The 26,277-nt window shown below is 39.7% G+C and overlaps 2 protein-coding genes across 7 annotated transcripts in view; both read right to left on the bottom strand.

Annotated features, from left to right (window-relative positions):
- Positions 1 to 12,346, bottom strand: part of CABYR (calcium binding tyrosine phosphorylation regulated) — a 29,214-nt gene extending 16,868 nt beyond the window's left edge. The window contains exons 1-3 of one of the 3 annotated variants that reach the window (XM_057698872.1): positions 9,987 to 12,346; positions 7,053 to 7,225; positions 6,900 to 6,953 (exon numbers count right to left, since the gene is read on the bottom strand). In XM_057698872.1, the coding sequence (XP_057554855.1) occupies positions 6,900 to 6,953; positions 7,053 to 7,200 (202 nt within the window). In that variant the 5' untranslated portion in view covers positions 7,201 to 7,225; positions 9,987 to 12,346. The other 2 variants (XM_057698870.1, XM_057698873.1) reach the window with 2 other exon arrangements.
- Positions 12,347 to 14,749: 2,403 nt separating this feature from the next.
- TTC39C (tetratricopeptide repeat domain 39C) overlaps positions 14,750 to 26,277 on the bottom strand; it is a 99,922-nt gene continuing 88,394 nt past the window's right edge. For 2 of the 4 annotated variants that reach the window (XM_057698866.1, XM_057698867.1), the window contains 6 exons: positions 24,525 to 24,634; positions 23,382 to 23,505; positions 18,678 to 18,775; positions 17,009 to 17,113; positions 15,681 to 15,719; positions 14,750 to 15,135 (listed from right to left, as the gene is read on the bottom strand). In XM_057698866.1, the coding sequence (XP_057554849.1) occupies positions 15,046 to 15,135; positions 15,681 to 15,719; positions 17,009 to 17,113; positions 18,678 to 18,775; positions 23,382 to 23,505; positions 24,525 to 24,634 (566 nt within the window). In that variant the 3' untranslated portion in view covers positions 14,750 to 15,045. The remainder of the gene's footprint in view (positions 15,136 to 15,680; positions 15,720 to 17,008; positions 17,114 to 18,677; positions 18,776 to 23,381; positions 23,506 to 24,524; positions 24,635 to 26,277) is intronic. The other 2 variants (XM_057698868.1, XM_057698869.1) reach the window with 2 other exon arrangements.

The raw sequence follows: 26,277 nt of genomic DNA on the forward strand, positions 1-26,277 counted from the left end.
AGCAGAATGAACACCACGTCCAGATATCTTGTTTTTCACTGCTAATTGGTTTTCTGTTACTTGCAGCTGAGTGCTTTCCTAACTAATACGGGGCATAAATTAGAAGTTGTAAAGCAACATGAATGAGGAGCAACATGAATGAGGGGGTTGTGGTATATGTTGCTCTTTAGATACCATGTCTGTTTTTATTCTATGAATTATGTAATATCCATTTTCTCATTGGGTATTTAGATATGTTATCTTAAGACTTATCAAGAAGGTGATCCTTGGCCTCTATTTTCCTGCCCATGAATTTGAAAAATGACACCAGGGTAAACATGGGGCTCAATTTCTGTGCCCTCATTTCCCAAGAATCCAGGCACTGGGCTTTGTTTTATATAATTTCTTCAGTTTTTATGGGTACTTGTGATAGGAAGGTAAGTCCAATATTAGCTACTGCATCATAGCTGAAACTGAAACCTCTCAGTTTCACCTAGCACAGTATCTGGCAATGGATAGGAATTTAAGTATCTGTTAAATGAAATAATGAATCAGACTTTAAGGATATGCAGGATTTGAAAGATAGAAAGGGGAGGGAAAGGAACTCCTGGAGGGAGAAGCAACATAAGCCAAAATCAATGATCAAAATCAAAATCACATTTTCAGAAGATGACAAGTTGTCTGCCTGGTGCATAAGGTCTGTGAAGTTACAAAATGAGAGATGATTGCAAATGCAGGATGGATTCAGATCACAGAAAGCTCTGCATGCCATGCTCTTATAAAGGGATCAAAATTTACCTACTATAACTCAAACATGCCAGAAAGCATTACTTTACTTTCTCTAGATGATCTCAAATTGCATTAAAATGCTTACTTCCCAAAGGCAAAATTTATTTGATCATAGTTAAGGATATTTGTCCCTTCTAATTTAAAAGTCTCTTTGTGTTTATCATTCAGTCTTTTTGAGAACTGCTTTTTTATCAAAGGTTCTCCCCACTTCTGAAGAGGGAATCTGAGTGCTGTGGTGAGCTCTAGCTCTGATCCCCATGTTGTCCTTTTCTGCTGGCTCTCAGTTACCTCTGGTAGAGGCATAACTCATACTGCCTGGGTTCTGGGTGCTGGTCTCTGACATCACTGTTTACTACTCAGGTTTCTACTTTGTGGAGAGTGTGGCCCGTGTGCTTATTTCACTGAAGGACTGTGACCCTTCCTAATTTGGTCCTTTAGCAATTAAGGCCTAGCTGACAGTTTTTATTTTATTCTCGGCTTGGACATTTAGCTCTCTGCTAGTGGGTTGAGTCACTTCATTTTTCCCCATCTGGGTTACTTGCTAGTCAGCACTCTGGGACAATCTAAACATATCTGGATCCACTAAAGGCCACACACAGGCCATAGGAAATAAATATTATCTGTCTCCTCTGAGAAAAACTCTCCATTATTTCTAATCCATTGCTTCATTATTCTGATCCATTATTTCATTCAACCAATATTTACTGAATGTCTGCTCATGACAGTTACAGTGTAGGAGTTCAATGCAGCATGTGATGTGCTCAATGCAGTACGATGCCAACCACTCAGCTTCTGAGAAGCATGCATTCTTCTAGGCAGCACCCAGGAATGCAGAGAACAAGTCACCTGCTTGGGTCTTAGGGAATTCTGATCAGAAACTCCACCTACCTTTCTTATCACCAGTTTCAATCTCAGCTAGCACTTTTCATGCACTACCCACACCCCAGCACCACAACCCCACTGTCAAGAAGGACTTCCCATTTCCCTTTCCAATGTAGCAGGAAATGGCCTTATATCCTATCATTTTTCTTCTCTCCTCTATGGCTAATATAAAGTAAAAACTTGAATCTGGTAATGTTAGGTCTTAAATCAAAACTCAGCTTTGGAAATTCCAAGAAAATCTTCTCTCAACTAAAACAGGCTCCTGCAAAACTCCAAAGTGTTAGATTTTTTATTGTGAATTTTGGAAACTCAACACTGAGTAATGATTTCCTTGCTCTAGACTATATTTGCCTTTTCCCCACAGTAAACTAATGCTTCAGTGGGTAGAAATCAACAGAGCAAACAGGAAAAAATAAAGGTCATCTGAAATTAGAGTATACTAATGGAATATTTTTTATAAGTATCTCTACAACACTGAAGAGTCTGGAACAATACGGAGCTATCAAAGTTTCTGGATAGCGGAGTTATACACTTACCTTCTCAGGCCCGAGGTGTCCTTCCTTCATGTACTGACATCTCCTGTGGCTCCTGACCTCATCTTGGCAGCCTGGTTTACTGCCCTAGCCTTCCTCGTTTTCCTTATCTGCCTCTCACCCCAGCCTCCTCCTCTCTTAATCCTGACCCTGTGTTTCTGTCCCTAGTCTGACCATCTGACCCCAGTTCTTGACTATACCGTTTGCTCAGTGATTTCTTTGCCGTCGTTAGTATAAAGTACTCCCCAAATGATTAATCTTACCACAGCGTTAAAGCATGAAGGACCTAAGCCCCACTCCCAACATCATCACCAGATAATCATTCCAACTTTTTTTTGACCTAGTAAAATTGTTATCTTGGTGCAAATTACCACCCTGCCTAGGCAAACACAAGACTTCCAGAAATAAGAGGGTCCTTCTGACACAATACTCATCCCTGTTTAGGGAATCAGTATAGCCTTACTTGAAAAAAAAAAAAAAAATGCCCAGGAAAGTACAAAGTACACCAGAGCCTCATAAAATTTAGTATGATAGTCCTGAAACAGATAGATTCCTTGTTTTTCTACTAAGAGTGGATAGCTACAAGTATGTGTACTGAATTCTATAAGGCATAAAAATAGAATGTGGCATAAGAAACTGAAAACATTATGAATATCTAATATGAATATATAACTCAAGACAGTATTCAGTGCTGTGCATAACTGTTATGGTGGCACATAAGAACTGTGACTGGGCCCAGTGATCAGCAGCAGTCACAACCATAATTACTGCTACATGGCCACGCCAAGAACGTCCAGGATCAGTTAGAAAAGTTAACAGGGTAACTCAGTTGGGGATCTTATGTGGGCTAGGCCTTCTTGATTCTTCAGAAGAGGTGGCTACTTCCTGCCTCTGTCGGAAGCCAAGACAGGAATAACACAAGAAACTAGACTCAGGCTTAGGAGGACAGAAGGTAATAATGGTGTTGAGGTCTCATTTACCACTCTGATGGAAAAACCACTGCCCTCTTCACAGAGTGGTGAAAAGGTCAGAATTAGTACAATCTGGGCTGCAGGCTCCGTATAGGAAGCTGACAGGAGGAAGCAGTGAAAAGTGGAAGATAATGTGGGGAAAGAGAACTGAGATTTCATCTGAGTTCAAAAACTAAAGGTTTTCTAGAGGGATCCTAGTATGTCACTCTGTCTGTTGTGGAAAGAGAATGAGTCATACTACTGGGAAGATCTTCATGCTACTAGGAAGATCTAAATTTAGATCCCAACCCTATCAATCAATATTTTAGAAACTTACAAGTTGTATAATCACTTCCAAGCATCAGATTTCTCTTGAGTAAAACTGCAGTGATGTCACCTACCTTATAAAGTTATCTTGACAAAATATATTGTAAATGCCTAGGACAAAACAGGTACTCAAAAAATTCCATTCTCTTTCTTCCTTCTTTTCCTAGATATACTAAGTGGTAGAACTTGAGACAACAGTTCTGCCTTAAAATATTGCCTGAGTTTCTAAAATTCCCTTAATGATTCATGTGGGTTAGTGAAGAAACTGCTGAGAAGACTGAGAAATATAAAAGCTTTCATTGATTCATACAGTAGTAAGACCTATTTAATCAAATTGCAGAAGAAAAAAAAAGGGAGGATCCAAGAAAGTGTTTTACATGAGCTGCTTTGGAAATGAGCACATGTGGATGAAATGCCACAATGGAGGTCTGGATAGAACCAGGCTCTGGAAAATGGGAGAAAAGGTGAGAGATGACAGAGAAATGAGAAAAATTCGCTCCAATGTCTAGTTCTTTTCCTCTTCCCTGCATGAAATTTTGAAGGCAATGGGGAGAGGGGTAAACACTGTTGGTCCTATGATGAGGCCTACCAAAAATGGGGCTCCTTCTAGGAAAAATCCCAGAATGAAGTGTTTGAATAAAACAAATGATATGTGCAGGATATACTTACCTCCACACGTTCCATGCATAGGGGCAGTCTGGTAGTAATGCTGCTAGGCAGCGAACTCAGCAGTTGGAAATAACTTTGGGGGATACATCTCATATCTGGGAGATGAGTGGGGACCAATACATTAGGGATGGTAGTTCAGCTCTTGCCCACATCCCCAAGTTTTAATAACCAGTACTATCTTTTTTTTTCCCCTGCTGTACAGCAAAGGGATTCAGTTTTATATATATATATATATATATATAATTTTTATATTATTTTCCATTACGGTTTATCATAGGATATTGAATATAGTTCCCTGTGCTATACAGTAGGACCTTGTTGTTTATCTATTCTTTATTTACTAATGAATAAGTCCATTAAGAAGCCATTTGGCATGACAATAAACGCAGACAAAATGAGCCCAACTGATATTAGACCATAACATTGAACTCTGTATTTTCTGGTCATACCTTCGTGTTACCTTCCCCAACTCTCTGGTGAAATAGAACAAGCAACGTTCATTTCTACTCTACTGTCTAAAGAGCAATCTGTTTCTACAGCCATACTATGAGCTTACTTTTAGGATTATCTGTACGCAATATCAATTTCCTTGATGTCTACAGTTACTGGAGGAGAAAGACAGGGGTATCTCCTACCCCTTACCTCCATCAAAAGTATGGCTGCTCCATTAGTTCAGTCTGTTAATTCTGAACCCTGAGATTCAAAGATGTTAACCCTAGCTGGACCAAAATCCACAGCAGTTTACTTCACTTACTAAGTTGAATGGTGGGTAAACTCCTCAGTAAACAAATTAGCCTCAAAGGCTACCACTTAGTTACCTACCACCATCAAGAGTCACTGACTTTGTCACCATTCTCATATACAGCAAGCCTGCACAGCCAATCCCCTCAAACATAGCTCCTGGTATAAAGGACATGAGTACAAAGGCCATAATCACTTTGACTGCCTAGGAAACCAGGCTCATGGGAAGGGGGAGGGTGGTCAGTGTTCTAGCGCTTGTCTGTATATCCTCCTGGTAGTAAGCAAATCCCAGACCTACTTCCCTTGGTAAGCTGAGAATGCCATCAAGATGCTGCAGGGAGGCACCCAGACTAGACAAGAAGATATTCCTAAACCACAGCGATTCACTCTCCTACAGCTTGAAATGCTGCCTCTTGCTGTTCTTAATCTTGTTGTCTGTTTCGGGTGTCTCTTTCACTGTAGATCCAAGCCCTTGTGATTTTTTACACTTTTCTACATCTCACCCCTAATTTCTCCCCATCTTGGCTATGTTATCTATTAACATCAGTGGCAGAGAATAAAAGTGGCTGAAACTCACTGATCCTACCTTTTCTTTCTCTATGGTAATTTCAAGATGTTGGTCAGCCAGTGTAACATTATTTAGTTATTTCTCATGTTCACTGTAAGTCACCATTTCTCCACAAAATTCTTCCAAAAGCTTTTTCTTACCATTCTTTTAGACATGTGTGCCTGTTCTTGGGATTTAACCAATATATCCTCTCTTGTTTATATTAATCTTCCCAAATGTTCATCATGTAAACTTTGCCTTTTTCATTTCTCCCTCTGACTTCTTCACTGCTCCTTCAATCAACTGTTTCATGCTGTTATGTTCACATAAGATAGACATTTCCACATATATACATAAAACAAGTTTTTCTAAGCAGATATACAGCCTTACATCACAGAGACAGAGCAGAGACCACTTTCTATGAAAAACTTATCTCTTCACTACATAAAGAGACTCTTGGAACAGAAAAGATGGTTAGTGACACCTAATTGATGTCCTGTCCTGCTAGCTGGACTGCAGTTAAACCATAATGGGGAGGAAAAAAAGGGGGTGATTAACCTTTTCTACTAAAATAATCTTCCAAGAAGAGTGTTTATACAATGTTCTTAAGTGATGTATCTCATTATAATTTGAGTATTACCACAAAATTCAATTCAAAGACAGGGAATATTGGAAAGGCCTTGAGTCATAGTTTACGCACACTCTTCTAGGTCTCATTGTACCAAATGGCTTTGCAAAATCATTGTACCAAATGGCTTTGCAAAAGATGAGTGTTTCCTATTTTTGTCTTTTTAAGATTTAGAATCCTCCAAAATGTCATTTCTCAGATTTTTAAAAAAACTTATTCAATAATAAAAATAAAGGATCAGTGTGTTTCTCTTTCTGACTCACTTCACTCTGTATGACAGTCTCTAGGAACTTAAATGTCCATCAACAGATGAATGGATAAAAAAGATGTGGTACATATATACAATGGAATATTACTCAGCTGTAAAAAGCAAGGAAACTGGGACATTTGTAGAGACATGGATGGACCTAGAGACTGTCATACAGAGTGAAGTGAGTCAGAAAGAGAAAAACAAATATCGTATATTAACACATATATACGGACTATAGAAAAATGGTACAAATCAACCGGTTTGCTAGGCAGAAATAGAGACACAGATGTAGAGAACAAATACATGGACACCAAGTGGGGAAAGCAGGGAGGGTTAAGGGGGAATGAATTGGGAGATTAGGATACCAAATTGTACACTCTAAATATATGCAGTTTATTGTATGTTAACTGTATCTCAATAAAAGTTCTAAAAAATAAATAAAAATAAATTAAAAAATAAAGGATCAGTGTGATTACTTACAGTGTAATTATTTGAACAGACGATATTTGTATCACTTACGTTTGAATGTATGCTAGGAATGATGCAATAATTTATAACTAGGTTTTTATTAAACTATTTAACTATTACTACTTATTGTACTTACCTTTAATCTGATGAAATTGTTTAACCAGATCTTTTATATCCAGACAACTATTTCCTAAAGAAAGAAATACAGGAAATCAGATACATAAAATTCCCAATTTAAAATGCTTTCTTTTTCAAAGCAACAAATATATAATCTAGAGCAATAACAAACCTTCTCTAAACACAATAAGCTCTTTGAAATAGATTGCTGCAAACTGGGTGATGTTTGGTGGACTGGTTTTCAGTATGGCTCTGCTAACTCCCTCAAGCAGAGTCTTGAGGCCATAAGGTATGACAAGTCTGGGCTTTGAAGAAATCATTCTGGCAGGATGTCTGTAATCTCAACTATAATGAAGAAAAAGTCTTATAAATAGTACATACTTTTATATTAAAAATTTACAAGTTAACTATAGCTTCTAAGAACAAATCTATCTCCTATTAAAATTACTAGCTTTAGTTCTAATCTCTAGGTATTTATTCTAATAAAATGGGCGAATGTTTAATGGTAGTTAAAAAAAAAAAGGAACAATACTACCAACAACTTCTGTGCAGATGAGCAATCTGGTATGATTAAAGAAATCCATGGGAAAAGCCCTACCAGGAGCTCTAGTATGATATTAAAAACAAAGAACAAAAACCAAACAAACCTTTTTCTATAAAAGTCAGTAAATATTTTGTGCAATAAAATTTCAAGAAAGATAAACTCATTTCTGTGTCCAAGAAACATCCTTCCAAACCACATGGGTACTGGCTTTTCTGTACCTTCATCAAATAGAGTTACAAAGCAGAATTTCTACAAGGAAATGTATTTTTTTCTCACTTTTCTAAATGTATTCTCAGACACATTGATCATCCTTAAGTTACATGTTTTAGCTTTAATTTTGTTTTTAACTTTAATCAGAATAGTTACTTGTGGTATTATGCCACCCACCACCACCCGTACTTCTTTTCTCTTATCTTTCCATAACCTCTACCCTCGTTTTCCTCTCTCCCTTCTCTTGGCTTTCTGGACTTTAAGTGGTACCAAGGGTATTGCATAGTCTTACCTGTAACTCTGAGCTGCAGAGGTTGCCACCCTAAACTGTGTCAGTGTGTGTGTGTTGTTTCCTTCTAAAAAATTATTTAAGAAGGCTTATAAATATACATAAAGAAAAAAAATATTTAAGAAACTTAGTTCAGTGGTTAAGAGGAAAATTATGGTAGAAAAAATAGCACGAAGCCTCAGGAAAAGTTAGTATCCCAATACAAGCTGTAGGTCCCACACTAGTGACCGGCGTGTCAAATAAGCCCTGAGTTACCAACTAGCCATCACATAGTAAGAAACACTTAAATGATTCAGGTTTCCTGAGATAAAAAAACAAATCAGTTGCATGGGAGAATCACAGCTATTCTGGGCACTGAGACCCAGGAGAAATTTCTCCTATGGGTCCTCATAAAGAGGAGAATAGTGGGATATAATGAACCATGTCCTCAACAATATCTCTATAGTAAACAGAGTAATGAGTTTCATGGGGCTAAATGGCACAGTTTAGCTACAGCAATTATACAAGGGGCCAACCTCTAATAAAAAGCAACTAATGTGTCACAGCAAAGTTCTGAGTATTTAAAAGCACATTTCATCTTCCTAAATGTCAGGAAAAAATGAATCTGTATCAGCCAGAGCAAAACCTTTGAGAATATATTTAAGGGTATTGTATTCAATCCCCTAATGAAAACTATTAGAGTATCATTCAACAGGAGCTTTACTGAATTAAACCATCTTTAAAAAACCAGTAGTACACCTGTGGCTGGCCCACATGCTAAATGGTAAGGCACATAGGCTGCAATTATATGGATACATATTCATTTATATATTTTATATGTGTGTATAAATACATACATATGTGTATTTTTCCTTTTTTTTTTTTTTTTTTTTCTTTTTAGGTACATGCTTTGCACCCCTGCTCCCGGCAGGTTGAGTAGATAGGTTATGTTTTGAAAGTGGCTTACCAATAAGCCACGACGGAGCTCACAAAACACCCTTTCTGCAGTCAGCAGGTGGTGCTACCAACTGTGGGGAGAGCGCCCACACAGTGATTCTAAATTTGCTGCGCTCCCACCCCACCCCAGACCTTGTGAATGTGCGGGGCCGTTTACCGCCCCAGGACCAGGGATGCGGAGCGTCCTACCACGTAGCTCCTTACAAAGAACTGTCCTGAACAAGATGAGAAATACTGTGACACCTGTCAATAACTACATCAAGGGGTAAAGTCACACATACAGACGTTGAGCGTTCTTTAAAATGACAGCTTACTTACTCCGCCCAAACTTCTCCTTGTCTATTTGACAAAAGAATATTTGCCAAACACTGATTTTACAACCCCCGACCGCCGCGCCAAACCCACTAACACAGGGGTAACACCTAGAGCAGGAAAACGGTGCCTCTGGCTGAAGATGCGAGAGTGGGGGGCTTCGGAGCCACAGAAGACGTCAACGGTACCCACCACTCACTCCCTAAAGACCTAAGGGCCTGAAGTTGTTTCGCTGTTTGGTTGGCTTGGTGGAGAGGGCAGAGAAGAGGGTGGGCGTCCCGAGTCCACGCCGACTAGTTCAGCGGCGGCGCACCAGCCGACCCGGACCCCGGCCCGCGGAGGCCACCGCACGGGCGCTGGCCGGCTGGTGCCTCACTGGCCGCTGTGGGCCCGCCCCTCCCCGCAGGCCTCCCCGTCCAGAGGCCCTCCGACACTTGAGGAACTGTCCCCCAACCCCACCGCGCGAGGCGCCTCGAGGGCCTAACTGCCACCGGGCCGCAAGGGGCTGGGAGGGAGCCTTTTCTCCAGACTCGCCCCACCTTCTCCTTTCCGGCTACGCTCTAAACAGCGTCCTCTCCGCCCCCTTGCCGGCGGCTCCTGCAGGAGCTCGAGCTCCGGCAGGTCCTTTATACCCCTGGGGTGGGGGACGTCAGGCCTGCGTCACAAAGCCCCGCCCTCTCGCTGTAGGCTCCCGACGGCCGCGGGAGGAGGCGGGGCCTCGGCCGTCCCAGCCAATGGGGAGCCGAAAGAGACAAAGGCCTGCACTCTGAGCAGAGTAGGGAGGCGTGGTTTGCGTTTCCCGGGCGAATACAAACCCGCGTAGGAAACGGACATTCCCAAACGGGAGTCAGTCGAGTCAACGGCCTCTCCACTCTGGATCCCTCGATCTCAAAGAGCAGCTGGCTTAGAAGGAAAGAAAAATAGATTTACGGCAGTTCTATCTTGCTGTCACGGCATCACACTACTCTCCCCCCGCCCCCAAATCTGTTGCTCTCTAGTCGCCTTTTTGAAGAATAATTTCTGCCACGGCGTACACAACACACACTGGTACAATAATATCACGCAGCACAGTACTTCTCTTGAGAAACTCGCCTGCCGAAAGAGAGTTTGGCATTGATCCTGAGCCTGTTTCTTCGTAATTCCGGTTCTTGCAATACCTCAGGCACCATGTTTCCTCCGCAGACCACACCGTCAGCGGCAGGGTGCAAGTCGACGAGGGCTGTGTGTAACTTCAACTCCGTTTTACCCTAGTAAAGGAACGCTGACTTCCTTAAAATACCCTCTCTGCTTTTTTACCCATTCAGGCTCTTATTTGTGCTGGCCATTAAATACCACCACAGTCACGATGATCAGATTCCAAGCAGTCTTCGCTGTGACCCATTTCCACATGTTTAAAAAGCAACAAGAATCACTGTAAATCAACCGTTAAATACCATCATTAGGGCATATATCTGACAAAACTTTTTTACGTTAGAAAAAACTAAGACTTCCAGAGCACTTTGCAGAAACAGGCAATGTTGAAGTCCCGGCCTATATCTATGCTGCACACATGGCATTTTCTGGGGATATTAATCTGTCCATTAATTATTACCCAGTGCCCATTTTGTGACAGACAAGCCCCCTCTTCTCATGAAGATTACGTTTTAAAAGAAGACATGCCCTCTTTTAGACTTTGAGTATGACGATAGACCTGCAGATGGTACATTTTTCTGGTTCTCATCAACCCCAAACACAAACATTAGAGATCCCCTTTATGGTGACTTTTGGGATGAGAGACGTACACTTGTGTCACCTAACGAACCTCAGTGGGTCGTTTTGAACACCAATTATGTACTGCGTGGAGCATCTGTTACTCAGAAGGCAAGCCTATACTCTTTCCACATTTCTGCAATGACTGTTCTGTCCAAGTTCCTCTGAAATGCAAACTGTTACAGTGAAAACAGCTAACAAAAAATTTTCAAACCACTATGTGCTGCTTTGATTTCTAGAACTCCTAGTGATTTGATGTGGCTTTACCATCTTACTGTCCTTGTGTTCATCTCTTTCAGTCACTAGGAATCTAACTAAATTGCAAATCTACTTTGCTCTCCATTGCTCCCTGCCCCTCCTCCCTTCAAATCCTTACACTATAGAAGTCCAAGGTTCTTGCTGTGACCTCAGTCTCACTCTTTCATCTTACCATTTGGTTTCCACTCAACTCTCTAGAGACTGGGCCTGAATACACATGCTATTTGTCACATCTGTGCCTCTGCTCATCAGGTCCAAGGCCTGAGACATCCTTCAAGCCATCATTTTCACCTGACTGCATCTTTCTCCGCCTTTAAAACTCAGCTCAGGAATCTCCCACTTTAGAAAACCAACGGGTTAGAAGCATTTTCTCAGCAGCCGCATAATATGCATATCCTTACCATATGTTTGACTCTTAGATTTACTAAATACTCACCAAAACATGATAACCTAGGGCAATGTCTCTCTAATGCAGAACACCTGCGTGAGAATTAGCCAAGGAGCCTGTTAAAAGTATCTTCCCAAGCCCTACCTAAAACCTACTGAATCAGAATCTCAGAGTACAGATAATCTGTAGAACTAGAACTTGAGAACCACTAGCCTATGGGAGCAGAAAGTAAGTGTAATCCAGAGCTCAGCTAAGTTACAAGTGTGCTACTTCTACTGAACACCCCAGTGAACTGGAGCTAGTGCTCAGCACCCTTACTAGTTTTCACAAGTTAGCCAGGTGGGTGATTTCTGCTCACTTTAACTGAAGGGACACATTTTTTATGGGCCAACTTTCCATCTCTTGCTCCCCCTCCCCTGTACTTTTCTCTTTCTGTATTTCCTCTTCCTAGGTTCAAGTCCCCTCCCTCTACTATGTATCTTCTTGGAAGGATCTGAGCTTAACAAGATTTTTTTCCACAAAATATACCAACAGCATCCAAAACAATAAAGAAATACCAATCAGTACGTCATGACTGTGTGACCATATACCTGCATAGGTAAAGGAGCCGTATTTGAATACTTACCACCACAATCTGCTTAAGGAAGCAATCGACTAGGAAAGTTTACACAGCAAAGGAATATATGTGCACACACACGTGTGTATTTTAAAAATCATGTATGCGTTGCCCTTCAATTTTAGCTGGCAGAAAGATGAAAGTGCAAATCCTCTAAATAATGGACTTATACAATATGGGACAATAAATATTCTAATTTTCTGTGACATCTGAAAGTAATAATTCTTTACTCAAATACTTAGGTATTATGTGCTAAAATCAAAAAGATACGTAACCCAATAAAAGTAAAATCTTAAATACATTAATCACAAAGGTGCATATTACATTATTACTAGACCATGCCTCAAAATGTGTCAAAGTATAAATGTGTTCTGAGTACATAAAATGTACATTAGAGATTTCTCTCATCGTAGGCACAATCTAATACAAAAATATATCTGATACATCAATTAGAAGATCCATTTTACAGCCTCCAAAATAGGAAAAGGGGAAGGAGGGAGGCAACATAAAAAAGCACACGTAGATGCAAGTGGTTCTGCTTATGTGATTATTTTCTCCATCAGCGAGGGGGAAAGAGCAACTTACACCAAACTAGGTTTGCAGGCAGATCACAGCACTTACAGGGTGGAGCCGTCATGGCACGCAGGCCAGAACTCTTATGAATTACTCAGATTTCAGTGAATCTAACAGTACCATGTACTCACAGCACGGTTTCGTTATTTTAGAGTCTTCAGAACCACTGTCTACCTCTTCTCCGTGCTCTACCACGAGGTTCCCAGATAAACCACAGGGACTATGCTACATCAAACCTAGGAGAGACAGTTTATAAATGCATCTATCCTATAAACAGACTATTAAGGAAGAATTACTGGATGGTGTTGTAATGGTATGTGTTCAGTTAAATGAAATCCTGAAATCTCTCTGGAGAAGTAAAAATTGTTATAGCAGTTAATACAGGAAGTTTTTAAAAAATTCTAAACTATGAGGCCTTATGTAATCTCTCAAAACTGAATAATAAATAGTTCAAACAAAACTGAACTGAAGATTCAAGTAAGTATGAACTCTGGAGCAAGAATGTCATGATTCTGAATGTTTCACAATCATAACTGAGAAGTTTGTCACATACACTATAGCCAAAAAAAACAACAAAATGGCAAGAGCCACATTTTAGAGACTCATAATGTTCTTCCCTTCAGCTTTGATGAAACCAGGTACCTAAAATTTGTAGACACCAATTTCTCCCTTCAGAAGGCCTCTACTGATACCTGGCTTCTGGATCTTCCCGTTCGTGAAAGTAGGATAGAAATCTTTTCTCTCTGGCTAGCATCTAAAATCCATGCAGCAGTCACACTAGAAAGAAAGTCAATGTTAAGCATTTTGGAAGTGAGAAAACATGACCACAGTTTAGCCAGAGTCAGTGAGGAACAATCATTTCTTTCGAAGAAATTATTATTCCCTCAAAACCAAATTAAGTAGATTAAAGCTGCCAACATTCTAGCTGTTCCTCCCATGTTTTGTTTTGAAGAGAAATATTAAAGTACTGATGTCGCATGAGATCATACTTCAGCTAAAAGGATATATAAATAAATGACACCCCAAGATGATATTCTTTAATGCAATGTAAATTTTAAAAATATCTGACCTTAAGATTTGAGCCAGGTTAGTCACACAATTATGACAGAAATTCTTAAGTGACTGAGGTATTTAGATTCTTAGAAACCACAGGTGTGCAGTACTAAACAAAGAGGTAAATCAGATGGCAATAAAAATTAGCAATGAAGAATTAAAAAATAACTTGAACTCTGTTTACAATACCCATAACCTGAGCTAAGGGGAAAATGATTAAATTCCTGCAAACAGATAGCCCAGTGCAGCCTTCATCAGCAAATATTCTGAGGCAAAAAAATCTATGTTCATTCAAAAATAACCTTTTCAAGTAATTGGTTGAAAGATTTCCAAAAGTTGGTAATAGGACAATTTATCATAAAGAAAGGGAAACACCTAAATTGCAGGTATTATTTATCCAGTCTATAGACTAGGTCTTCTAATAAATTAGCAAAACAGTCATACTTTTGGTTTTAATACTATCTTCTGTTTGCTTTCACTTTATTGGCTTTCAAAGGAGAAAAAGTGTCTATCCTTTGAAACACATTTTTGTAGACAACCTGGAGATAAATATTTTGATGACACAACTTCAGCTGAAGAGTATTTGTTTTTTAATAAAACATGGAATTCTGGGTTATTAACTTTTTTTTTTAACAATAAAAGAATACTCGGTCAGGAGACTCGCATTCTCTTCGTTACTCCATAATAATAGGAATAATTAATTGTGATAAGTAGCCTTTTTGTGCCTGAGTTTCCTTGTCTGGACAATGGAGACTGGAGTATCTGTGCTACGTTATTCACAGAAATAGTTTGAGGATAAAGTAAAACACTAGAAAGCACTTTCATTTTTTTCAAAACACAATATAAGTGCTCTGTCGTGATACTGTTAATAATTTTACAGGTACCTCTTAGTGTCACCCAGTCAGATGTGTGCTTCAGGTAGCCATTCCTACAAGATTGCAGGTTGAATATTTAATTTTATTTTAAAAATAATAAATCACAAAACTAAAATGTCTGAACAAGGGCACTTACCCCTCTCCCCAGGTGGTTAGTTACCATCTCTATTATTATCATTAATATTACTTTTTAGCCATGTGTTTAAAAGAGGAGATCTTTTAATACGTCAGCCTAAATGAGAAAATGTGTCCCGGGCCCAGGTAGTTTTCAGAAGAAAAGCTGATCTTCATAAGGGCTGTGTCCTCTGCTTTTAAAGTGCAGAACCTGTGTGGGGAGGGACAGAGCAGGAACTTCAGGTCTGTCACTGAGGAACCAATTCCCTCATCGAGGCCAGAGCAGCATGGATGCGGACATGCAATCTGTTTTCAAAGTCGTAGCCAGAGAAATCCTCCTGCAAGACCAGTGAAAGAGATTATTAGCTAAATTGTCTGTAATACTACAGTATTAATCACACCAAGCTTTGCATCTCCCAAAGTAAAATTCCTTACACTCCTAATAAAGGCTTCATTCACATTCACTTGATTTTTCTTATAGCCCAAACCTCAAACTTTGTATCTGTTTTTAAAACGTCAGCTGGGCATTATTAATGCTGTCTTTGGAAAATTTCCCTCATGTTATTCCTGAGACAGTAGTCTTAAGTTGGGCTCAACAAAAGTTGCTGTTAAAACTTCTTAAGTCAAGAACACAGTTATGAAATCAAAGAGTTAATTTCCCACTTAAGAAGAGTTTTTATAAAGCAGGATGAGCAACTTCATAGGAGCTTCTTGTGTAATTTCACTTTAAAATCTACTGCTCACTGATTCAGTTATTAATTTCCCCTCCAGAAATAATATCAACTAGGACAATCATCTCACAAAATTCCTTGAATTCAGACTCCAGAGTACACTACAGAGGATAAGAAGGGTCACTGGAAAGAAAGAGATTGGGCATTTTTACCTTTGCTTGAAGAAGAAGACTTCTGCCTCTTCCTATAGCCTATGAATGTAAGAAAAACACATTATCTCTTAACATCTATGTTTATATATACTCAAGCAGAAAATGTTATAATAGGAAGATACATTAATTCAAAAACTTTGTAGTGACATAGAGGGGAATCAACTGCTCATTCAAGCATAATGACTCAACTTTTCTTGAATAGAATGATGTTTACATGTTTATATCAAGGCATTACTTGACAAATAATTTTTCATAATCTTCATTATTATTTTATAAAGGATGACAACTCAGAAGAGTATAACAGTTTAAGATCTTTCTAAAAAACCTAAAACTGATCATTTAAGTTTTTTGAAGTCAGCAAGTTATATCTTTTTTTGAAGGCATTATTGATTGAGAACATCAACTTCATTTTTCAAGAGACAGACCAGTCTTGCTTAGTTTATGTATGTATTTTAAGGCTGCATTAAGAGTAAAACTTTCCTTACAGCATATGGTTTTAGGAATTCTACCAAAATTCATAAAAATTGCATTTTCTATTTTGGTAAAATTAGAATTTCAAATGAAAAGAGTTACCAATTAAAAACTATCTTTGACAAGGTAAGCTACATATTTAAGGATTAGGCTAGAATATTGCTGTTGATTTAGCTCAACTTTTAAAAAGTTCATATATTTGAAAGCTGACTTTTCTAAAAATTAGAATTTTATAGTCAATACTATGTAATTAAACTTCTAAAAGAAAGCACCAAGCAAACCCAGCACTGTTAAAATTCTATTTTTAAAAAACTGCCCCACTGTGCTTAAATATAAATCTTAATGATGCCATCAAATTTATAAGGTATTCTAAAAATTTTTAAGTAATCCTACACACCATCCTCATTTATTCACTATACTCTTTATTAAATTGGCAAGACAGGTATTTTTATACTGTTTTATAGATTAGGAAGAAGGTATGTGGTTAAGTAACTTAACCAGTATCATATACTAAAAATAAATGGCAGAGCTAGACTCAAAATGCAATTCTGTATTCTGAATAACCACCATACATCATTACATCATGCCATACCACTCTAAAAACAGCAATGATTTTGTCTCAAATGAACTTCTGTCCCCAAAGTTACATCTATCATTCTAATTCCAGGGAACAGATTACCTCCTTAAACACAGTAAGACAGGATTAATAGCTTCTTGGAGTCATCCTATGTGAAATCAAGGAAAACAAAACAAAAAAACACTATGTTCCATCAATTTATTTTAAATGAAGGATGTTTTGTGCCTGTTCACTTGCACAGTTTTGCTGATGAACATTAAGAAAATAGATAAGCTCTTACCTCTGGTTTGTCTAACAGAAGACAACCAAGTTCGTAGCAAGCATATGGCTGAACATATAAGTTATTTTGACGACACAACTCATCTTTAACAGCTCGCTGAAAGAACTGAAATAATACAAATGCTGTTGGAATTAATTCATTTCTCTACTTAGGTTCATTTTCCTGCTTAAGTCTCATCACATCTTTAGGAGGCAGGAAAGGGGACTCATCTTATTTCTGTATTCTATATCAGATTTTCTCCTTTTCTGCTTCTTTGTTCCTTCCCATTTATTGTCATCCATATCTTATAAGTCCTTTATATACTTGTCTGGTGAACTTCCTCCAGTATAGGTTACTCATCAGTCAGCCCAATTTGTGCTACTCATTTTCCTAGTTGACACACCAACCTCTACTGATTTTATTGCAGAGAACATCTTTATCTGCATCTCCAAAGCTGAACATTCCATTTTAATATTTAAGACAGAAACTACACAAGCCAAGAACCATCTGCTGACAGGTATCTTGACTGTATCTTACTGATATTTAACCATATGATCTAAAATAATCTATTTAGGGACTTCTCTGGTGGCACAGTGGTTAAGAATCCACCTGCCAATGCAGGGGACATAGGTTCCATCCCTGGTCAGGGAAGATCCCACATGCTGCGAAACAACTAAGCCCATGCTCCACAACTAGAGCCTGCACCCTAGAGCCCATGAGACACAACTACTGAGCCTGCATGCCGCAACTACTGAGTCCACATGCAGCAACTACTGAAGCCTGAATACTCTAGGGCCCCCAAGCCACAACTACTGAGCCCACCTGCTGCAACTAATGAAGCCCGCACGCCTAGAGCCCGTGCTCTGCAACAGGAGAAGCCATCACAATGAAAAGCCCGCGCACCACAAGGAGTAGCCCACGCACAGCAACAAAGACCCAACACAGCCAAAAATAATAAATAAAATAATAAATAATAAGCTATTTATAGCTGTGTAATAACTATTATACCCCACACTGAAAATTAATTTAAAATTATAATACAAGTGCCTCAACACCCTAGGATTTAAAAGCCAAAGTCTCCTACTACAGTGCATGAACTCTTTCAAAGAATAATCAAAATAACACTGGGATGTATGTAAAAAACAAACAAACAAACAAAAAACTCTGAAAAATCCCTCCAACTACATTTGAAGATAATGAATAGTTCTTTTTCACATTATATGCACACAGAATATCCCAAGCCAATAACTTTGTAGACCTCATCTCAGTAATGCATCAATAATCTGCAGTTACAGAGGGAGGAAAAGTGAACACAGGCTGACATGCCTGATCATATTTGTATTTACCTAGCTAGGAGGCTTCATTCTGCTCCTTCAAAACTGTCTGCCTCCTCATTTCCTCATCTCCAATTGAGACTGTCATCTTTGATAAACAGCTAGTGCCAGAAAAGAAGCCCATAGGTGAAGAAGTATGCTAAGGCTCTGAAGTCACATTAAAAACAAGTATGAACCATCATGAACTTCTGGCTTCTGAGAAGATGACCTTAATCAAATAAAGTGGATGAAACTCAAATTGCAGTGGGAGATTGGCTTTGTGTAACACTTTTTCCTTTTTTTTTTTTATTCACAAGTGCATATGTAGGTTTTCAGAGTTCAGTTTCCTTAGCCATGACACCACATGAACAGTTTACCTGAACAGCATCTTCTGAGTTCCCTAGACATTTGTGTATGGCACCAAGAAGCAAATACTTTAATCCAACGACAGATGAATCATCCACTTCATGGCAAGCTTAAAGAGAAGTGAAAACAGCAGGAAGGAAATACATTCACTTAATTCCTTAAATATCATCAAGAGTTAAGAATTGCATTGTTTAGCAACTTCTTCAGTTCAAACTGAGAAGCTTCCCTTTCCTCATCCATTAGTGAGTATCCTTAGTCAAAGAAAGGCAAAGATATCAAACTTCATGGTGCCAAGAAGACTCAAAATTGCATCATATTATTACTAAGTCAAAGAAGCCAATCTGAAAAGGCTTCGTACGATTCCAACTGCATGAGATTCTGGAAAAGGCAAAACTATGCTGAGTTGCCAGAGGTCTGGAAGGTAGAGCACAGGGGGTTTTCAGGCCAGTGAAACTATTCTGTATGATACTATCTACAAGAGTGGACACATGGCATGACACATTTGTCAAATCCCACAGAACATACAAAACAAAGCACACACTCTAATGTAAACTGTGGACTCTGGGTGATGATGCTGTGCCGGTGTGGGTTCAGCAGTTGTTAACAAACGCACCACAATGGTGGGGGGTGTTAATGGTTGGGGAGGCTGTGTGTTCACACATGAGGGTTGGGGGCGGGGGTACGGGTATGCAGGAACTCTCCGTACTTTCTGCTCAATTTTGCTTCAATCTAAAACTGCTCTAAAAAATAAAGTCTATTGATATCTTTTAATTACATCATATTAATTAAAAAAACCACTCAAAGAGCACCTTCACACGTTTGTAGAAGGTACTGCCCGTCTCCGACAGGTGATCAGACCTGATCCCTCCACTTGAAGAAGCTGGCCCTCCACTGCAGAGGATGGACACACGTGTTGGAGGATAACATGGAAGTTCTCCAAGGAAATGAAAAGGGTGGAAATTGGAAACATAGTGGAGCTAATAAAGGAGGAAAATGAACCAATAAAGATCTTGAGATTTGATAAGATTTTATAAAAGCATACACTACATAAAATGCACAGGTACATACATATACACACGTCATATCACACACATGCATGTACATGTATATAGGTATGTACATATGTGTATGTATGTGTATATGTAGGTATATATAGTTCAAGGTTCCAGAAGAAGTTTTGGAAGTAGCTGGAAAAGCTGGGTAGAGTGGCAAAGAGGTAGATGAGGAGCAAAATCCAAACCTATAGAAGCAGGAGGTGCCTCAAAAACCTAGGCCGAAAACACCTCCACAGAAAAAGTACTCAAAAGATCTTAAGGCAGTGGCAGTATTAAGGGGAATGCAGTTCATTCATCCCCACATTCATTCATTAACTCTACTCACTCATTCAATATTTATTGAGCACCTACTATATGACCAAACAGAAAAAAATTCCTGGCCTTAGGAAACGAACATTTTGTGGAGGAGACAGAGGACACAAAACACAGATAGGTAAAAGAAGTGTATTAAAGAGCGTACACAATAAGGTAACAAATAAAGCCAGGGAAGGGGATAGTGGCATGCATGTGTGTGTCTGAAAGGTACAGGTTAAGACCCACTGAAAAAGCCACAGGTGGGTAAAGACCTGAGGAATGTGAGTGAAAGAGCAATGTGGATGTTTGCAGGAAGAGCTTTTGAAGGCCAAGAAGGGCAAGTGCAAAGGCACCGAGGCCAGCACAGGCCTGGTGTGTTCAAGATCAGTAAGGAGGAGTGTGGCTGGAACCTGGTGAGCAGGGGAAAGAGCAGTGAGAGGCAATGAAGCGGGGGCGTGTGTACAGACCGTAGGCCACTCAATGGATCCAGGCTTTTACTTTGAATAAGATGAGGCCACAGAAGGTCTCAGAAGTGAAACACCACCACAGGACTTAGGTCTGCTGTGCTGAGAATACACAGTAACATCCTTAAAACGCAGAGGAAGAATGTAGTGGAGTGGGGCGGGTGGGTGAGGCAGGGAATGAATGAAATGACAAGGATATAAGAATCCAACTAGCTCTACTAATGCAGGGCGTCACAGACGGGGACTCTGATAAGCTGAGTGCACAGAGCTGTGTGGGCCTGATGGGAAGAGTGTAATCAATACATAAGACCTCTATCACCCACTTCCAGTTTTTTGTTGCTGTTTTTTTCTGGAACTTAATTATTTCCCTACAAAGATCTTCACCTGTTTTCTATACGATTCAGTTGATTTGGGTCATTACTGCTTAGCACTGGAGACTGAGATAATCTAATTAGTAGCTCTCTTAACTGGACTGCTAGCAAAAACATTAGTTCACGCCAGGGTCTGCCTCCCTCTCCAAGACCACATTGTTATCGTTTATTTTGACAGCTGGAAAGGAGTTCAGAGAATATTCAGTCACATTAAGTGATAATCTTTCTTGTGCCTGCCAATTACCATTTCATATTTGCATGTGTGTGTTAACCATCTCTAAATACATGATCCTGCACTTGTGCATTAAAAAGAATATCTAAAATTCCCTACTGGTCCTTTGAGTTAGACATTGGTAGATATTCCAGACTGGCATCAACAACCAGGGATGGGTTTTGATTTATGAATCTTTTTAAACAACAGAGCAGAATTTGCACATCCAAGAAAATTTTGTTTCTTTTCAAGTAATCCCCATAGGAGGGTTACACACCCACTCTAATTATAGGGTCTCTGTGCACAACTTCTTCTGGAGTTGCATTACCTTGGTCTGGAATATCACCACTAACAAACTTTTTGACCTTTGAGAGGGAACCTTTTTTAAAAAAAAATAAGCAAAAGGCATCTGCAGGGAAGTCTGATAATGAAAGTATGTGATTCGATGGAAAACACTATATTTGATCAAAAACAAGTGTGACTACAGAGAAATCTGACAAATTTTGTACAGTCACTATTTTTGAGAAAGTCCAAAATATTAATACTAAATCACTTTTGGAAAAGAGCAGCATATATGTGAATAAGACTACATTTCCAAAGGTAATTACTTTCTATAAAGTCATCTTTTTGGATGAACAGTCAGTGGCATTTCATACCCATAGGTTCTGCATTCACGGCTGCAACCAACTGTGGATCAAAAATATTCCAGAAAAAAAAAAATTCCAGAAAGTTCCAAAAAGCAAAACTTGAATTTGCTGCACACCCAGCAACTATTTACATACTATTTACATTGTATTTGCAACTATATACATAGCATTTACATCATATCAGGTATTACAAGTAATCTGGAGATGATTTAACATAAACATGGAAAAGCGCATGTAGGTTACATGCAAATATCACACCATTTTATATAAGGGACTTCAGCATCCACAGATTTGTCTGCAGGAGGTCCTGGAACCAGTCCCCCATGGATACACAAGCACAACTGTATGTGTGTTTTGTTTTAACACAACGCCCTCACCATGTAATCATTTTTCCAGCTCTATGACTTAAATATCTTCATGCTCCCAGGAAGATGAAGCTGTGTGTAGAGAGATGAAAGCTTTGCTAGTCAACCTGCCATCCTCAGACCAGCAGCAGTGACACTCGCTCCTACAGGAGCTGGGCCAGTCACCTGACTGTTCCGTGTCTTGCCTTCCTCATTATAAAATGGGCACGACAATGCCGTCCGCCTTTGCTACTTCCCCGGGTTGCAGGGAAGAGCAAACTAAATAATCTGCCAGACTATAAGATGTCATTCAAATGTCTGCCGTTACACCTTTAGAAGAAATGTTACAATATTTCTTTAATAACCAGTAAAGCTTTATTTTCTTAAAGATTTATTCTCTCCATGAACTTTTCCTACAACTATAATAAAAATGACTTTATGAAGGTTTTATTACCATAACTTATAGTCTTACGATTTTTTAAACATATGAGTCAAAAAGGTAGGTTCCCAGTTATACTCCTTGGCGTCTACTCAAGAGAAATCAGCATGTAATCCACACAAAAGGCCTGTACGCTTATGTTGCACCCTTATGTTTGTAGCAGCTTTACCCATGATCACTAAAAACCCAGAAACAAACCAAATGTCCAGTAAGAGGAGGAATAAACACATCATGGGACGGGTACAGCCACACGAGGGAATCCCACTCAGCAAGTGAGAGGAACAAACTACTGACACATGCACAACGTGGGCCAGCGTCACAGACACCAGGCTGGACAAATGAAGCCACACGGAAAAGCACACACTGTCTGATTCCACTTGCACGAAGTTAAAAAGCAATCTTTAGAGAGAAAAGTCAGAACAGGGGTTGCTGTGGGTGGGGCCTGACCAAGAAGGGCCAGGAGGGAAATCTCAGGGGTGGTGGAAATGTGCTACGTGTCAATCATCGTGTGGATGTCACAGTGTGCATATTTGTCAAAACTCACCGAACTGCACGTATCCTTAACATCTGTGCTTTTTAATGAATGTCCATATGAAAAAAGAGGTTTCACTGGGGAAAAACAAACAAAAAAGCCCCCCAAAATATGCTTTCAGCCACCCGCATGGCTCTAGGATCAATAACCCTGACGACCAGTGTGCATTGCCACACACCGCAGACAAGGCAAGTACATCTGTCCCTTCCAGTGCCTCCTACTCCCATCACCTAAGCAATGGAATTTCCTTAACCACTACACCATTTGTCCAAGAATGAGAGATCTGTACTCTCTGAATCAGAGAAGATTAGTGAGACACTGAAGGAACAAGCTGCTGTGCACAGTGTTGTTTTTTTACCTTGACTCATCCTCTGTAGGTTGGGGAAAGAGCAGTTGGGGAGGGCTTTCCATAAGTACAACACTTCGATGGACGCCAGCACACACAGCACTTTGGTTGGGGTTTGTTTCCGAAATCTCTCTGCCTGCAAGCAGTTAGACTGATTATGTGACATTTAAAAAAAACAACAAAACAACAAATTCAAATAAAACAACTATTTCAGAGACATTAAAAAATTCATGGTTCATATTTGATGTGAACCATCTCCTCCCGCAAAGCTAAAAATGAAAATTTCGTTTTGCTTTCTGATTTTTAATATATTGGTAGATATGCCTTTCTCTTATTCAATTCAATCTACTATCAAGATCCACGGTACATTTTGAAAATTTCAGGATGAAACTAGACTCATTTCAGGTTAAGTCAAAGGAATTTATAAAAGCTGGGTGACAAATGATAACTCAGTGGATTTATATGGAGGATGTAATACTAGATGCCTTTTAGTTACAGTTTTATTGGCTTTTTAGTTTCCTAATTAGTTCTAGTCCTCTCAGGGGCATTCCACATTACAATCTAGTTCATACTCACACTACGTCATTAAATGTTCATTCAAAAAAAACTTACAACTAAAAACATGGAAAATTCAGGATGTGACAAGTTGTCACATAACCCACAGTCATTCAGCTAAACTGTATTCTTAAAAGTACAGAAATAAATTAGGAGCTTTGTCCATACAGTCCTGGGCCTTTCTACTGGTGAATTTGATGCACACTCTTGTTTTTTATTAGGGCAAAATGTGACGATTTCACTATATGAGAACCAAGTCTGTATCTCTTGCCCAGCTTCTGCTGCTTTGCATTCTTCTGAGACTACCTAGCTCTTCAGACACATGCTCTTCCTTTCCAGAGGCTCACGAGCTCCTCAGGCTCTGTAATGTCTCTATTCGTTCAAAGAAACAACTGCTTCAATTATCTGCAACCAAACAGTACTTTGCATTCAGAGCAGAAGACTGACATGGGAGTAAATTCTCTCCACAGTCGTGAAATGCATTTTGCACAGCAAGTAGGTTGCCAGCTTTGCATACGATTTCCTAAAACCTGTCCAAGGTGGCGACAAGTGCAAACATCCAACATAAATGACACACCAGATCGATAGGTTCCAACATACCTTTTTCACTGAGAACTGTTCAATCTGATTGTTTTTCCTTTTGAAGAGTTTCTGAACTTCTTTAAAGACAATCTGTGCCCCTTCCACATCACCGGTGGCTCCCTGACAAACTGTAAGAAACCGTTGTCATAATCTTGAAGTATTAGGGGGAAAATGCCACTAAGGGACACCTAGGGTGATGATACTTGGAAAATGTTACCAAAGGAAAAAATGGGATCAACTATTTTTAAAGACTGTTACACATGGGACTACCCCATCCTGCTGATAGGGGCTCCCCTGATTCAACAACTGCTTCCCTGGTGCTAGGTTCCCTGAGCTTTGGTGGGTGGGGGCAGGTGGGAAAACTACGGTCCCAGTCCTCTTTGGGGGAGACAGTCTTGCACATAACAAAACCCTCAGATTCCATCAAGGAGAACAGTCCAGTTAGCGCTCACATACTCAGAAAGTGGAAGAAAAAGGAATCCAGGCAAGAACACTTAGGAGCCGGGAGGACTGTGAAAGCCTCACGGTGGTGGAAGGATACCCCTGAGCCTGGAAAGTCATGAATTAGTCCTACACGTGTTCACTGGGCACCCATGATCTACAGCCGCCAGCAAGAATGTGAAGAAGAAACCCACACATTTACACCTGGGAGAAACTTAAATTTCAGCAGGAGAGATAAGACACAGTCCCAGTGCTACAATGTATACAGTGATGACAGCCTCTGGAGTCCTGGCACCAAAGTACTTCTGGAAAAGCTCAACAAGGGAAGGGACTGTTTCTCTTTGAAGTGATCAGGGCAGCTTTGAGGAACTAGGAGTCTAGCTGAGCCCTGGAGGAGGGTAAGACTTTGAGGGTCCACATGCTATCTTCACCCCACCCAGAGCTCCAGACAAAGTCTTGGTCATACTTCCTTTGCTTCACCTGCTCTCTCCCTTCTCCAAACTTCACACCTGGCTGCGGTTCCATCTCCTCACTGAAACCTTACTGACTACTCTCCCTCATCCTCTTTTCAACTCCCGTGGCACTGAGTTCATTTGTTAATTTTTTGTTGTTTTCGTCTTTGCCACATATTGTTTTTCAATCCCCAGTTGGAATGTCCATTGATTTGCTAGTTCTTCCTTCTTTATTTGAGTAGTCCTAAAACTGGGTGGTCCCATACTCGCATTTGGGGGCTTGGTCAAGACAGCACAGGGCTATGGCATGTCAGATGATGGGTAGCAACGGAAGGATCAAAGAATCACAAGCAGCAAGGTTTAGAGAAAGCTGAGGACATCAAGGTGATGGGAAAGGCAGAAGATTTCTACTGGGAGTAAATGGGATTAGGCTGAATATTCGAAAGGAGGGAAAACCCCCAATTACAACAGCAGCACTGGTCCAGATGTGGGGGTCTGAATCCATCCAAAATGATCTCATCTGTTGTGTTAGAACATTTCAAAACCAGAAAGAAGCTCAGTGATTGTTTTGTAAAACAATTCCATCATATTATAGATCTGAGGATGTAGAGGCCCAGGAAAGTTAAAAGACTTGCCTGAGGTCACACAGGAATTTCTGATGCCCCTAGCTTGAGGTCTCCTCAGATAACTAATATTATTATATAGTCACATGATTTCAGAAAAAAAAAAACGAGCAAGTGTGGGCACACAAGACTCATAAACAGCAGCAGCAGCAGGATGTGAACTGCCTTTGCAGTTCTACAACACCAACACCTCAGATCTGGCAGAACCTACGCCACCTCCTCTCAGTAAGCTACAGACAGGGACTTTAAAAGATG

This window comes from Hippopotamus amphibius, chromosome 11 (assembly GCF_030028045.1).
Source record: "Hippopotamus amphibius kiboko isolate mHipAmp2 chromosome 11, mHipAmp2.hap2, whole genome shotgun sequence".
Classification (NCBI taxonomy): domain Eukaryota; kingdom Metazoa; phylum Chordata; class Mammalia; order Artiodactyla; family Hippopotamidae; genus Hippopotamus; species Hippopotamus amphibius.